The sequence below is a fragment of the Mus caroli genome, chromosome 11, assembly GCF_900094665.2.
Source record: "Mus caroli chromosome 11, CAROLI_EIJ_v1.1, whole genome shotgun sequence".
Classification (NCBI taxonomy): Eukaryota; Metazoa; Chordata; class Mammalia; order Rodentia; family Muridae; genus Mus; species Mus caroli.
Genome location: NC_034580.1, coordinates 103,652,856 through 103,668,395, shown reverse-complemented (window position 1 = coordinate 103,668,395; position 15,540 = coordinate 103,652,856). Strand labels below are relative to the sequence as shown.

The window sequence follows — 15,540 nt, the reverse complement described above, 5'->3', positions numbered from 1 at the left end:
GGATGTCCTGTCTACCGTGGGATTAGTATGAAGGCTCTGTTGATAAAACATGGGTGCTCCAAACAGGGCCTAGCATACATGGGTGCTAAGTGATGTCAAGTGTTGCACTCCTAAAAAGCCTGTCATGAGGAAACCCTGCCACCACCTCTTGCCCCTCAGCTTCGCTGAAGCCACCCAGCCTCTCAGATCTCAACTTGAGCTACAGAGTCCCAAATTGTGCCTGCCTGGGGTGACGCAAGGCATGGAAACCTTTGCTCAGGGCTGCTATGCTGTTTCTTGGCTTCACACTGGGGATGGGATGGAAGCTAGCCCATGGGTGAACAGCTCAAGGAAGCCATGGCAGTGGAGAGGCACAGGGGCAGGAGACCCAGGATGCCCTGCTCTGAGATAAAGACTTGGATCGTTTGACCTGTGTACCAGAGCTGTGAGCCACATTGCCACCCCATCACGGTGCTCCATCAATGAACTCTTTCTAATTTGGACTAATTTGGAGATTGCCTAAGTAGGAAATGTTTGCAAAATTCATCAGATGTAAAGCTTGCAGTTGATAAAATGACTCAGACACAGGTGGCAGGATGTTGAGCCAGGTGTGGTCTTTGTCCTTGCCTTGACTTCTGGTCTGGGCATTCTCTACCTATGCCTGTGTCCTCTCTCTCTCTCTCTCTCTCTCTCTCTCTCTCTCTCTCTCTCTCTCTCTCTCTGTGTGTGTGTGTGTGTGTGTGTGTGTGTGTGTGTAACAGGATAACTTGTGTCAATCCTTAGGCATCATCCATCTTCCTCCTCCCTCCTCTTTAGTATGGGGCATGTTTGTGTGTTCACACATGTATGTGTGCACATGTATGCAGGTACATGTGAAGGCCTAAGGCTGATGTTGATCCATCTTCTCCTCTGTTCACTAAGACAGGCCTCTCAGTCAGACCCAGAGTTCACAGATGGGGCTGGTCTCAATAGCCAGCTTACTTTGATATAGTCTCTCTCTGCCTTCCACTGCTGGGCTTACAGACCCATCCAGCATTTGCATGGGTTCTGAGAGTCCAGAATCTGGTCCTCTCGCTCACATAAAAAGCACTTTAACGACGGAGCCCTCTCCCTAGCCTGCATCCACTTTTTTTTTTTAAGACAGGGCTCAGTGATTCGGGTAGACTGCTGCCCAGCAAGCTCCAGAGATCCTCATCTCACCTCCACAGTGCTGGGATTACAAACTGTGCCACCATGCATAGGTACTGGGGACCAAACTCAGGTCCTCTGGCTTGAAAAGGCATCATCCCCAAGATGTAAGTTTTAAGAGGGTGTCTCCCCTGTATAGCCCAGGCTGGTCTTGAACTCACAACCTTCATGCCTCAACCTCCAGAATGCTGGGCTCACAGTCTATGCCTCTGCACCTGGCTAAGTTCTCTCCTGTATACAACGATGCATCTGGACAGACTTATGGAGCATAGTTCTGATGCATACACACAGTGGTTACATTTGGGTGACTGGAATATCACACACACTTACTGTTTGTTGTTTGGTGTGACATCTGGGGCTCTTTTTCAGTCTTCCATACGTGACTCTGGAAGGTAGGAGCCTCAGCAAGAGCCTTTCGCTGGATTTGGCCTCTCTGCCACCATCCAGCCCTGAATTCAGCTTCAGTTTCTAGACTATAGTCAACTGCTAAAACCCTCCTTTGTCTGCTGCTGCCTGCCAGTCTCCTTGTCCGTGCCACATGTTAAAGTGATATGGATGGGCGTTTATTTTATCTTCTTGGGTTTCATTCATCCTCACGGCAGGTGATCTGTAGGAGCGCCTCCTCTCCAGCATCTAGCCGTGTGCTTGGTCATCTTTATACACTCTGCAGAAATACAGCTGAGGAGGCTGAGGCATGGCTCAGTGGAGTAACACACGTGCCACACAAGCTTGAGGACCTGAGCTTGGATACTAGCACCCACATAAAGATCCAGAGGTGGCTGAGTGGGTGCCTATGACCCCAGAGCTGCTGGGAGACAAGCACAAGAGGATCTGAGGCATGATGGCTCCAGGCCTAGCTTCAAGTTCAGTAAGAAACCTGCCTCAGGGAACAAGGCAAAGACTGCTAAAAAAGGACGCCAAATGTCATCCTCTGGCCTGTGTGCATGCATAAGGGTGGGTGCCTGCAAATATGCACATATATACACTGCATACACATATACCTTCAAATATACACATATATACACTGCACACACACATACCTTCAAATATACTACATATATACACCACACACACAAATACCTTCGAATATACACATACATACACTGCACACATAAACCTTCGAATATACCACATATATACACTGCATACACACATACCTTCAAATATACCACACACACACACACACATATACATACATATATACATACGTATATATATATATGTATATATATATATACGTATGTATATATGTGTGTGTGTATACTGTGCACACACACCTTTGAATATACCACATAAAGACACTGTGTACACACACTCACATAAACACCTTTGACTATACCACATATATATACTGCATGCACATGCCTTAGAATATACCACATATATACACTGTGCATACACATTTTAATATATCACACATATACACTATGCACACACATATATATACATACCTTTGAATATACCACATATATACACTGCTCATGCACACACCTTTGAATATACCACATACACACACATACATGTACACACACACCTTTGGATATACCACATATATACATATATACACACAGCTGAGGAATGAATAAATGAATGGGTGGGTGGGTGATGAGCAAGCTAAGGAAAATAGCATTGAGGAATGGATAAGATGAAGGAATGAATGTGTGTTGAAGAGGGGTGAACGAATGGCTTGTGAATGAACAGACACGTCCCACAGAGCACCATCCTCTACTGGCCTCTTCCACACCCCATTTACACTGAGCCCTTAGAGCAACTCAACCCTGCCCCACCCTCCCTGGCAAATATGAAGCCGACTTTCATCCCAAGACTTAGACACTGCCCATTCCCTTAAGCTAGCCTGGTGTCCACGCTGCCCACCCTCCCTGCAGATGGAGGCAACTTCAGGGTAGAGGGGTAGAGCATTCGACAAGGAGCCAAGAGTCAGCAAAGAGATGCACATGGATCCATGCAGCTTCTCTACCAAGCTCACAGCTGGCCTCACTCTCCTCTCCAGCTTTCCAACATCTGATAAAATGTGTATACAACTGCCTAGTGGCTCCACCCTTGGTCCTCTGCAGTGGGCTTGTACAAGAACATCTTTAGACCTCTCCAAGGCACCTCCCTCCATCTCCAAAGGAGCCTTGGGATAGAGATGCAACAGGCTGGTGCACAGAATCCACACAGCACATCAGCTTTGGCCTAAGCCCAAACCCAGCTTTGTCTACAAGTAGCATACATCCTAAAGGTGGCCATCCTAGAGGACCAGACCTGAAGAAGTAGGAAGCCCTGGCGCCAACTTCCTAGAAGTCATTTAGAATAGATCCCAGAACCAGTGCCCAGGAGACAGAGACTGGAAATGTTTCTCTGCCTGCTCCCCTTCCGTCCACCCCTGCACAAGGTTTACTGGGTGGGTAAGTAGGGTTGCCTGCAGAGCTGTTCCCCCAAGCAAGCTACCCATGGCTGTGAGCAAAAAGCAAGAAATAATTGGTGTGGCTGAGACTCAGGATGGACAGGGGACATATGCATGCGGCTGACGGCTGCAGCAGACGTGAGGTGGGCAGGGGGGGCATCTGTATGTGCCCAGTAGGTTCTCCTAGCTGCCATTGATGCTTGAGGGGTTCCAGTGGTATACCAGCTGGGGAAGGCTATGCAGGAGAGAAAGGATTTTGTGGATGATCACTGTTGTTAAGACAGCAGCTGGCATTCTGTTCCCTGGGATTCCCTTAATTAGAATGGCTGCTAAGTTGCCTCTCACCAAGGCTGGTGTCAGGCGCCAACATCCTTCAAATGACTCAAAGAGTGACTAACTACCCAGTTTTTGTACTGAAAGTCGTGTCTCTGCAGTCCCTTGAGCCCATCGGATGGGTCACCCAGAATCTCTGTGATAGCATAGCCCTGAGGTATGACCTTCAGAAGGATCATGGAGGGACAAGCTACCCCATGCCACTTCGAGTGCATATGCATGCACACACACACACACACCTACACATACACTCACACACACATGCACACCCCTATACACACTCATAGACTTTCACACAGAAACACATACTATACATATACACATACACAAACTCTCTCTCTCTCTCACACACACACACACACACACCTACTCACACACACTCACGTACACATCCACTCACACACACAGAAACACACACACACATTCCTGCCACTACCACAGTTCTTGCCTGGTTCACCAGCTTCCACAGCCAGGGCATCTGTGGTCATTTCAAATATGCCTCCATCACCATGTTTCCTCTTACAGTGGAAGGATCTAGCCTCTTAAATGAGCTTTTGTGGTTTGTTTACTGGCATGGCAGAAAGCTCAGGAAACACAAAAGAATTCACAAACTTAGATCCCTCATTATCCTACCACCCAGAAATATAACAGTGGACATATCTTAGAATATAGATATTTCCTATGTTGGTATACATGGTATGCGTGTGTGTGTGTGTGTGTGTGTGTGCATATTATATATGTACATGTGTATATGTATACACACATGCATACATACATGCACACATCTTCAGGAAAAGTGGCTCGTGGTGGAAGGAGATGAGGGGAAGCCTGTGTACACAGTGATATGTATGTACATCTCCACAGGAAGCCATGACTTCAAGCAGGAGCAGCCCCTCTGTCCCCTTCCTGAGTTTAACAGAGGAAAACATGACTCAGCTGGGGCCATGTAACTCACAAACTCTTTCTTACCCCAGTAGCTTCCTGATCTTCCTGATCAGGGCCACTGTGTTGCTGTGAGCACCCTGTTCCTAGTGCCTCTGTATTCTTGTAGTGGGGTCAGTCCAGGGTCCCGCAATGAACCACACACTAAAAAGAGCCGACAGCCTGGCAGCATTCCGTCTTGCTGGAAAAGAACCGGTTCTCTCATCAGCCATTAATTTTCTCCCTGTTAAGTGCCTCAAGCCAATGCTAACAAAATTAAACTCGACAGAGATAAATGTGAGGTCCCAAGGCCTGAAACTGTTGATCTTCATGTAAACAGGTAACTCTTGTAGAAGAAATTCTCAGGGAAACTGAGGCAATGGGAATGCTAGGTCCCATTAATGGAAGCAAGGGGTCTGGAGAAGGAGGATACAGCCTAGATGTTGATTTGTTTATTTTGAGACAGGGTCTCTCAGGCTGGCCTAAACTTACTATGTAGAGTAGGCTCTGTGTGTGTGTGTGTGTGTGTGTGTGTGTGTGTGTGTGTGTGTGTAGTGTTTGTGTGTGTGTAGTGTGTGTGTGTAGTGTATGTGTGTGTGTATGTAGTGTGTGTGTGTAGTGTGTGTGTTTGTGTATGTGTGTAGTGTGTGTTTGTGTGTGTGTGTTTGTGTGTGTGTAGTGTGTGTGTGTATGTGTTTGTGTGTGTGTGTGTGTGTGTGTGTGTGTGTGTGTGTACTCACAAGGGCACACACATGTGTAAATGGGTGCATGTGTGGAGGCCAGAAGTCAACTTTGGGTGGCTATGCTTCAGGGCATGGAGTTTCCCCAGCTATCCATGACAGGGAGGGGGAATGGAGAAGGCTCTTGGAGCCACTGAAAAAAAATAACCAGAGATGTCTGACCAAACAGACTCTTAGGGGAAAATATCTCAAATTCTTAGCTTTGAGGTCAAGGAGTACTCTCTTTCTTTGGGTCAATAGGGGCAAAAACAGTGGGGGATCATCTGTTCCGTTGCCTACTCCCTCCTTAGACAGTGATGGGGTAGAATTGATTTTAGTGGATCTAGCTGCCCACCTGTGAATTAGGGTAGGTCCTGCAAAACCCTGAGTGACCTCCTCATAGCTTGATTTCTTCTGTAAGACCTCTTTTAAAATAAGGATCTGCTATATTGGAACTTCAGAATGCCCCCCAGTGGCCCAGCTTTTAAAGCTTGGTCCCCAGCCTGTGGCTCTATTGGGAGGCAGTGGTGTCCTTAAGAGGTGGGGCTGGTTAAAACAAGCTTGGTTAATTGGGGGTGGGCCCATGTAAAGATGGAAAGACCTTGGCTCCTTTTTCTTTGCTCCCAGCCACCATGAAGTGAACAGGGCCACACAGCTTCTGTCTCTCCCCACGATGTCCTCTGTCCTATACCACAGGCTCAAAGGACCTCAGACTGGAGCCCTGACTGTGAGTTAGAATGAGCCTTTCCTCTTGCCATTGGTTGTCTCCCACGTCATGTCACAGTGGTGGAAAGCTGACTGGCATAGGCACCTTCGTAGGTCCTGCAGGTTAGACTGCAGGAAGCCTCTGAGGGCAGCAAAGCATAACCGCAACGATACCCATCTCTTTAATCTATGCCAGTCTCTCTAGGCATGTGAGGAATCAGGGAGAAGTGAAAGGAATGGGGAGGGAGGAAAGGGGCAGGGAGGACCAGAAAAGCTACCGTGGAGTATGTGCCTTCAGACTCCCTTTTAATCATTATCCTCAGATGGTAGGACCCACCGTGTATGAACAGAACCCCTGAGCAATAACTGATAGATTTGGACATGCAGACATTCCTGCAGCCACTGCAGATAATGTGCTTAAGAGTGAGCCACTGGGGAGAGAATTCAGCCGCTAAAATGCTATCCAAGCATAAATTCCTGAGTTCAATCCCCAACATCCAGGTAAAAAGTTAAGAGTGTTGACAGGTACTTGCAGTTCCAGCCCTGGAGAAGCAGAGCTCTCCAGAGGCCGGCCAGCCTAGGTTACTTGACATGCTCCAGGTTAGTGAGAGTCCCTGCCTCAAAAAGCAAGGTCAGTAGTCCCTGAGGAAAGACACCCAAAGTTGACATCCAGTCTCCACTCATGCACACATGTAGTCCTTTACGCACATGTGTACCCATGCGCACATGCACACACATACACACACACACACACACACACACACACACACGCGCGCGCGCGCGCGATGAGTTAACAGGCTATGGATGTCACTTGGTGTCAGGGCATTTGCTTAATCCACAAGGCTTGGTGCTCCAATCCCAGCACTTTAAAAACAAAGTTACAGGCCTGGCCTGATGGTGCTGATTTCTGCACTTGGGAGGCAAAGACAAGTATTCAAGGCCAGCCTAGGCTACCTTGTAAGATCAGGCCAGACAAGGCTTCATAGTGAGACCCTGTCTCAAAACAAACAAAACAAAGGCTACGAAAACTGATAGGTCTTGTTTACGAGTCTATCTAAAATAACTTAAGGACATGGGCCACAGTTAAGTAACAGAGCACGGGCTTAGCAGGCCCAAAGCCCTAGGCTTCGTCCCCAGTGCCATAAAAATCAACTCCTAAGTTTAGTTAAATAATTTTCTAGCTGTAGCATGGGGAACAGTGAAATATGTCAGAAGGATGCTTGGAGCAGATGTCTCTGTGCAAGGCCAGCCTGGTCTACAGAGTGAGTTCCAGGACAGTCTCTCTTAACACTAAGGGTGTTGCTGTCATGTGACCCAACGATTGCACCCCTGGGCATTTGTTTCAGAAGGGCAATAAACATTTTTTCCCCCGAGGTCTGAGCGTGAACACCCACAGCAGAATTGTCAGACACAGCGGACCTCCCTCACGGGTCATGATTTAGCAGAAGATGAGATTCCAAGCTGTGGAACACTGCCCAGCCACGGAAGGCACAAGCCACCAACACACACACGGGAGATAATCTCAGAACTGTGTCAAGTCCAAAAAGCCACCCACTAAAGGTTACTGTGTCATACAGTCCGAGTGTTGATATTTTAAAGGGCAAAGCTGCCACAACTGAGAACCCCATAGTGATTGCTGTGGGTTCAGGAGAGGCTGGGGTAGACCAGACAGAGGGTATGGCTGAAAACAAAGGGCACCTGGAGGTGATCCTTGTGATGGAAGGCTCTGGATCACACATGAGGTCAGTGTCACCACCCTGGATGTGACAGTGTGCTAGTTTCCTCAGGTATTACCAGGAAGCCAAGTGAAGGTACATGTCATGATATGTTATTTCTTCCTCTCTATGTAGGTGTGCATATGGTTGTATATGTGTGTGCTCACCAGCACCACCATGTGTAGAGGCCAGAAGTTGTCTTTGAAATGGCTTATTGACATGCTTATTTGTGTGTGAGCACATGTGTGTGTGCTTGCATATATGGGTGCCTGTATATGTATATGTGTGTCTGTGTTCATGTATGTGGGTGGACATGTATATGTGTGTGCAATATGTCTGTGCATCTATGTGTACACCTGAGTTACTGTTGGGTCCTCTCTCATTGTTCTTTACCTTATGTATTGAGGCAGTTCCTAGCTGAAACCAGATCTCACTGTTTGAGCTATCTTAAGTAACCAGCTTGCTCTGAACTCCCTGTATCTTATTGATGGTAAACCCCACCAACCCCCAAGCACACTACCCACCCTGGGATTATAAACACACCACCCTGGGGTTGTAGGCACACCACCCTGGGGTTGTAGGCACACTACCCTGGGGTTGTAGGCACACCACCCTGGGGTTGCAGGCACACCACTCTGGGGTTGTAGGCACACCACCCTGGGGTTGTAGGCACACCACCCTGGGGTTGTAGGCACACCACCCTGGGGTTGCAGGCACACCACTCTGGGGTTACAGGCCAGGTTACAGGCCTCCTTACCCATCAGACTTGGTCATACTTCCATGGGATCAGAACTCCAGTCCTCACACCTGCATGCTGAAACCCCAGCCTTCTCTACCTCACATTTTGAGATGGAAGTTTCTCACTGAACCTGGAGCTTTCTGATTGGCTAGACTTTGCTGGTTGGCTGGTGTGCCCAGGATCTCTTTGCCCACCTTCCCACCCTGCACTGTGAGGTTACAGAATACCAGCATACCAGGCCTTGAACCCGGGTGCTGGGGACTCAAACTCGATCCTCAGGCTTGAGTGACAAGCACTTTACCCATGGAACCATCCCCCAAGTCCCTCTCATTATGCCTTACATGGGCATATGAATCTACAGTAATTCAAAATAGGTTCCTTTTTTTTTTTTAAGAGGCAGAGGGGTCCAGGAGTAGAATATGTACTTAGTGTGAGCAAGGACTTGGGATCAACTCGCAGCACCCCTTAAAACTAGGGGAGACCTCTACCTGTATGTATGTGAGTAGGAGAGTGTGGGGAGACGGTCCACAGAGACGAGTCAGCTGCAGGATTGTCGAGCTGAAGCGATTGTTTTCTTCTTTTCCAACCTCTTATTATTTGACTTGTTCCAACAAGCATGTGTGACTTGGTGATTTTCTTTAGACCCATGAAGTGGAAAAAAAAAAAAAAGAAGGAAAGGAAGGGAGAAGGGAAGGGAGGGAGGGAAGGATGAAGAAAGGGAGGGAGGGGGGAGGGAGGGAGGAAGGAAGGAAGTGGTGTTGGGGGTGGGCAGGGCCAGGGCCAGAGAGCTCTGCTCACCCAACTCCTTTAAAGGCTGGTTCTGGGTCTGTGGGAACATTTTTTTAATCTGGTGGGGGTCAGGTCCTAGGAACGAGGCTGCGACTGGCCCACTCGGGTCTCTGCCAGTCTACCTACCTGCAGGCATCCTGGGCCCAGTCCATTCTGGTAGTCCTTCTCCTTCACCAGCTCCTGCATTTGCTTGCTGACTCAGCCACTCAGGGACACATGAAGTAAAAGAAGGGCAGCTCTGGGCCCAGCAGTGAATCTCCCTGACACATCCCCAGAGGCCAAGAACCACCTCAGTGCCCCGCCAGTATCATCTGTAGTTCTAAGGGACCTGAGAGCTGAGATGAGAGATGAGGTTTATCGCCACTGCATAGGCGAGGGAACTCAAGGTTAACGGAGTTCCCACAGAAAACACACCCCACCCAAGATACCTCCTCTGAGACTCTCGTCTGTCTCCTGCACCTCTGACCAGGGGTCCAGGGAAGCTGCTCCTGTGCACACGGGTCTTTGGAGCAGCAGCTGAAGAGAGGAGGGAGAGGAAGAGCTTGGAGGGGGCAGCTGGTCAGCAGCTCATGTGTCTCCAGGTAGGAGAGTGACAAACTCCCAACTTAGCACGGAGACCTTAGTGGGACACACAGGAAGACAGATGTATCCCTGGCACACTTCCAGCCTCCAGTACTGTCCCCACCCACTGTGAGGCCAGGCTGGACTGCTGGAAGCCGGTAGGATGCTTGGCAACAGCTTCAAGAGAAAAACTGGCTACAGCTGGGAATAGACCAGCTCTGACCAGTTAAGGAGTTGGGGAGGAAGGGCTCTGGCCATCGGCTGCTGGAGTCATGTGGTTGAATAGGCATGAGGTGTTAGCAGGCACAGGCACATAGTGGCATGACCTCCCCCTGCCTCATGTGACTCCCTTTCTTCTGGTATGTTCAGCGATGGGCATTCGCAGGCCGATAGGCAACAGATGATTGGGAGAAAATGGATGGGAGATTCTGGAAGGGAGAACTGTCCTGTCCTTGAGTTCCTGAATAAACCAGGAATTCTGCTTTTCTACACTCTGAAGACCACTTCTCCAAGTGGAGAGGAGAAGTCCGCACAGGAGATCATCATACCCTTCTGGAAGTTTCTTGGCTCTCTACCTTCAACTGGAATAAGAGAGTCTTGGTCAGGGTTTGTATCCCTGCACAAAACATCACAACTGCAAGAAGCAAGCTGGGGAGGAAAGGGTTTATTCAACTTACACTTCCCTATTGCTGTTCATCACCAAAGGAAGTCAAGACTGGAACCCAAGCAGGTCAGGAAGCAGGAGCTGATGCAGAGGCCATGGAGGGATGTTACTTACTGGCTTGCTCAGCCTGCTTTCTTAAAGAACCCAAGACTACCAGCCCAGGGATGGCACCACTCACAAATGGGCCCTCCCACCCTTGATCACTAATTGAGAAAATGCCTTACAGCTGGATTTCATGGAGGCATTACCTCGGGGGAGGCTCCTTTCTCTGTGATAACTCCAGCTTGTGTCTAGTTGACTCACAAAACCGGCCAGTACAGAGGGGATTGGAATCTGAGCCCATTCTAGCACTTGCAGGGAGGCCTTCACTCCACTCTGTATAAGCACCCACCCCCCTGACCTGTGCCTCTAGGAGTCTGACTGAAAGGCCCTCTGCCCCTTCTGGGGAACAAATTCCTGCTCATTTTTCAGGCAGCAACCCTAGAATCCCCTTGGGTCTGGGGATCCTGCCCGCTGTTTGGGGCCTTTTGTCCTGACAGTGAGATGTGTTGTTTCACCCTTGAGGATTCTGAGGCGTAACCAGAAATGATACAGCTCTGACTGAGGCTCATTCCAGGGTGCAAGACCTCTGGGTGTGTCTGCGTCCCCAAGGGACACTACGCAGTGGGGACTTCAGACGCACCCTCTCTTCTCTCTGCCCCTGTGACCTGCCCAAAGTTTCCATATCTGGAATGAATGGTTGTCTGAACCCACGGGACATTCACAGTCCGTGTCTCCCCTTGTTTCCTCCAGGCATCTATAGAGGGCACTGCTTCCGGATCAACCACTTCCCAGAGGACAACGATTACGACCACGACAGCTCCGAGTACCTCCTCCGTGAGTGACAAGTACCTCAGATGCTTTGTATGAGGAGGGGAGAGGAAGGGAGGGGCTAGAGAGGTGAGCCCTGTCGACTTGGCCCCAGTTCTTCACCCTGGGGGCTTGAGGGCATTTGGATTTAAAAGTCCTGAGCTCAGAGGGTGGGCTTAGTGCAAGAGTGGCCTGGCATACTGTGTATTTGAAGGTAGGCACAGTGGATCAAGGGCCAAGGCCCACAAACACTGAGGCCCAAGCCATTAGGAACAGCTTCAGAGGACTCCTGGTAGAGCAAGTGAAGTTGAGGGTAGGAACTTCCACTGGAGATGTAGCTCAGTTGGTAGAGGTTTTGCCTAGTACTTACAGAGCTCTGGTTCCATCCCCAGCCAGCACAGCTTAAGCCCAGCTTGGTGGCACAGGCTGTAATCTCAACACTCCAGAGGTGTGGAGGGAGGCTCAGGAATTCAAGGTCAGCACTTGCTATGTAGTAAATTGAGTCTAGACTGAATCTAGAGACCCCCGCCTCCAATTTTACAAAAAGAGAAGATACAAGCTCTCTGGTAATAACTGTTCAGACTAATATCAACACTCAAGAGGTAGAGGCCGGAGGACCAGGAGGCTAAGGTCGTCCTCTGCTGTGTAGTGACTTTGAGGCCAGCCTGAGCTCTGTAAAGCCCAGTCCTGAAAAAAGCTAAAAGGCTCTGCCCAGGCCACACCTTCCTGTGGGGTGGAGCATCTGAGGCACACTGTGTAGGGATTACCTCACCAGACTGCTTCTGTGAGGAATGTTGTCAGTTAAGAAGCTGAAAGGGGAGACCAGCAGACTCAACAAACCCAGACTCCAGGGAACTTCCAGAGACTGAGCCACAAATCAGGGGCATACACATATTACTGTGAGAAGGGGGGACTGGGAGGGGGCAATGACTGGAATGTAAATAAGTAAAATAATTGAAATTAAAAAAAAAAAAAAGAATCCCACAGTTGGTGATGAAGCTGGCAGGGCCTCCTCTGACAGGTGTCCCTACATCCCTTCAGCCCCAACTTACGTAGCCACTGCCTCTGCCTATGGACTGCCCTTAAGCCCTTGTTCCCATATGATGACTTAGTTATGCCTCCCCATTGGTACCCACACCATATGCTGAACCCCAAAGAATGGGCTACTCCTGCTCCTAAAGTCTGTCCAGAGTTCATCTGTGGACCTCTGGACCCCTCACCTTGAGAAGGGAGGAAGCCGCAGGCAGAGAAAGGTAAAAATGGATGCTAGGCTTTCTGTGTCGTTCCCTCCTCCCCATCAGCCAGAAGACACAAAGCTGCTTCTCGCAGCACCCTGGGGCTCAGGCCCAGCCTCACACATAGAGAATCGATACCAGTGCGTCCTTAGAGAGAGCATAATTCACCGGGCACCTGATTATGGGTCTTTTTTTCCCCTACAAGAAAGGATTTGGATCATGAGTCATCAGATGAAGTAGAATAGTGTGCGGTTCCCATGGAGCTGAGGCCATGTGAGGCGGCTCCAGCCAGGCCCAGAACCTGAAATAATACGGCCAGAGCCCTGCCTCCAACCCACCTCCCTATCTTCTTCCCTGTTGCCTTCCTGTCCTCTGATTCGACATACTGGAGGCTCACATTCTAAGTGGTAAATGAGGTCCCCTTAGGGTGACTGTAGATGAAGGAGATTGCACATTTTTTGAAACTCAAAAAATGCCGCATGCATAAATTACGGTGTGAGTGGCATCCTTCCGGTTCTGCGATGCAGAGCTCACGAGAGGGAGCTGGAAGGACAGAGCTGAGACCCTTAGGCAAGAGTATGGCAGCTTCTTCATTTTGCAACTCGGCAGAGGGAAGCCTTGGGGATTATCTCCATCGGTGATACTGTCCTCCAAGCCTTGATGGTTTGGTCCATTCAGTCATCCTCCTGGGGTCCAGCATGGGATAGAGAAGGACAGAGTAAGGGTCTGAAGCCTCAGCCCTGATGCCACAGGTCCTCCCACCAGCAGTGTCCCCTGGGTACCCGGGGGTCTGGGAGTGCCTTGGAGTGATAGTGGCGATATGACAGTTGTCTCTCCCACAAAGGATGTGATCTCAAATGTACAAGATGGCCAGGTTCCTAACAAGCTAATGTGTGTCCATTGGTGGCTGTAGAGATAGATCCCTGAAAATTGATTTCCACCTTCCTCCAAGACACAGGGAAACCTGGAGCCAGCGGCATACCAACTCTAAGACCTGTGATGGTCGTAGTCCCTGTGGCCACAGGGCCTGTATCTCCCAGGCTACCCTGATTCCCAGTATTCAGCCCTCTGGTCTCTGTGTAGAGGATCCCTGGAGAGAGGTCTCTGGTGGCTCATAGGATGATGTCATCTATCTCTTCATTCATTTAATGTAACTCTGTCACGGGCTTATCACCATCCTAAGCACGTGGGATACAGGGACATGGAAACAGCTCTGGCCCCCGTGTGGTGTCACGAGTATAGGAGTTTGAAGAGCACAGAAGGTTCTGTGGCAACGGAAGGCCTGTGAGACAGCAGCCCAGCAGCCCCTCAGTCTTACCTTAGAAAGTTCAAGAAGCAAGTCAACTCTGAGCCTCACATTCCTACGAGAGTCTGTACATGAATTTTGAGTTTCATTGGGTACTTGGAGACCTCAGAGCATCACACACTGACAGCTTGGGCACTAAGGAAGTCAACACCTCACACCCTGTGGAGAGTCTCTTTCTCAGGTGTGTCTTGTCCCCATCGTTCCTGCCTGTCTTGTCCCGGGCCTGGCACCTCCCTCCTAGGTTCAGGATTTCCAGTTAAATGTCTCTCGCTGGTGTCCAGGCAACTGTGAGTCCACAGTAAGGCTTAGAGTAAGTTACAAGACAGTGATCGTCCTCCAGACATTTATCATCCACTCCCCACCATGGCTGGATGTGGTCACTGGGGCATGGCTGGCTCCAGCTTCTCAGAGTCTGTGTGGCAAGACACCCGAGGAGCATCTGAGTCCATGTAGCAAGAGACACGTGCTGGCAGGACTCACCTGGATGGGTGTCTCTGAGCCACAGGGCTCCAGTGTTCCCTCTGGACCATCTGGCTGGTCCTCCGAAGGCAGGGCAGGGTGGGGACGTGAGTCTGGCCATCTTGGCTCAGAGGCATGTTTGAGAAGCACACAGGAAGCCTCCTCCCAGAACCCTGCGACTACAAGAAAGCTAAGAGGAGTCGGGGAGGAAGTGGCAGAGAGAGGCGATTTCATTTAATGCCCCCACACAATCCCTTCTCTGTGGAGCAGGGGCTCACACTGTGGGTGTACAAAAAGGAGACAAACACCGCCTTCAGAGGCCGCACGGCCCCAAGCCAGTCAGCTGGCTCAGGAGGGGCACCTGCCCATGTTTCCTGACTCACAGTCCTCCAGAGCACTACCAAGGCCCACACAATTGAATTTCTCTAGGACTGCGAGAACACAGAGGAGGCCAAGCTCTGAGCATCTCCCATGATTCTGTTCCCTTCCTCTGACCTTGTCATCTACCCAGACGCTCGGGGTGAAGACCAGAAGCCTACTGTGTGCTCTGATGGGCATTCATTTCCTGGGGGGCTGGGGGAGGAGCTGTAACAAACCATCACGAAAACAACAGAAATTGAGCCCTGGGTGCATTCAGAATGGTCTCATCTTGAGGCCTGTAAGGTCCCTAAACACATAAGTAATACCTTTTCCCAGGGGCAACCACATCCACAGGGAAAGGACACGGTCAACCTTTCCAGCTTGATGTCACTACTGTGGGCAAGTTATAAAACGGTGCCTCGGGCAGTCGCTGAACTTCCTGGCCCTGCCTCCAACCCTGCTGGTCAGGGGCAGAACAAGGATTCAGGCATGGTTCTGCTGGCTAGTGTGATGGACAGTATCTTATTGTGCCCTGCCCTGCCGCCTCTTCTGTGACTCACACAGGTTGTGAGCTTGCACATCTTCGTGTGTCACCAGGCCTAGCAGTGACT

At 49.8% G+C, this 15,540-nt stretch overlaps 1 protein-coding gene across 1 annotated transcript in view; it reads left to right on the top strand.

Annotated features, from left to right (window-relative positions):
* Positions 1–15,540, top strand: part of Cacng4 (calcium voltage-gated channel auxiliary subunit gamma 4) — a 60,461-nt gene that overhangs the window by 40,310 nt on the left and 4,611 nt on the right. The window contains exon 2 of the mRNA XM_021177846.2: positions 11,513–11,596. Coding sequence (XP_021033505.1) covers positions 11,513–11,596 — 84 coding nt within the window. The remainder of the gene's footprint in view (positions 1–11,512; positions 11,597–15,540) is intronic.